Below are 678 nucleotides of genomic sequence, written 5' to 3'. Positions count from 1 at the left end.
ACTTAAAGAAGTGTTTGATTACATTTAAGGAGGCAGTAAATTATTGGCGCCCAAAAAAGCGTTGTTTACTAATGAAAAGTGTAATAAAACTACTTAACTTTTAATGGTTAATCTAGTTGAGTGTTTGTTAATCTTTTAAAGTTGGAGCGCGATTTTTTTTTGGTATACCGGCATTTTTTTTTAATTTCTTGCAAGTTTTTATTATATTGCCGAAAATAATAAAATGTTAAAAATATATATGTCCAACATTTTTTAATACGGTTTCCGTATGTCCGCGACGCACTTGTCAGCCTTCCACGCCGCAACGGAAAAGAAACGGCGATCTTATTTAAAAGACAGCATCGAAACGTAAACAAACCGGATGTATAATGATTATTCGCGCGAACATTTTTTCCACTTACGTAGTTAAAATAGTCAAAAAGTATGTGAAATGGACTCGTGTCTAGTTTGTCAAATGGGCCGCGGGCCGGATGTATTGCACATGCGTTATCTGGTACAAGATTTGGACAACTAGATTTTTAGTTTAGCATTTTATAATTGGATAAGAATTAGAATTACCAAATTACCAAAAAATCAAATTTCAAAAATTATTCTAATAACAACATGAATGGTAAATATGGGTGTGCCAATTTTTATGCCTTTTATGTTTTTCAGACTGTAAAAGTAACATACAAGTAG

General features: G+C 32.3%; 1 protein-coding gene across 1 annotated transcript in view; it reads left to right on the top strand.

Annotated features, from left to right (window-relative positions):
* LOC146132151 (striated muscle-specific serine/threonine-protein kinase-like) overlaps positions 1-678 on the top strand; it is a 23,351-nt gene extending 22,673 nt beyond the window's left edge. Inside the window, exon 26 of the mRNA XM_083397231.1 lies at positions 655-678. Within this exon, the coding sequence (XP_083253357.1) occupies positions 655-678 (24 nt within the window). The remainder of the gene's footprint in view (positions 1-654) is intronic.

The sequence above is a fragment of the Ascidiella aspersa genome, chromosome 9 (genome assembly GCF_963924565.1).
Source record: "Ascidiella aspersa chromosome 9, kaAscAspe10.2, whole genome shotgun sequence".
NCBI classification, from domain to species: domain Eukaryota; kingdom Metazoa; phylum Chordata; class Ascidiacea; order Phlebobranchia; family Ascidiidae; genus Ascidiella; species Ascidiella aspersa.
The sequence above is the reverse complement of the archived record's forward strand: the minus strand, read 5'-3'. Positions and strand labels throughout refer to the sequence as shown.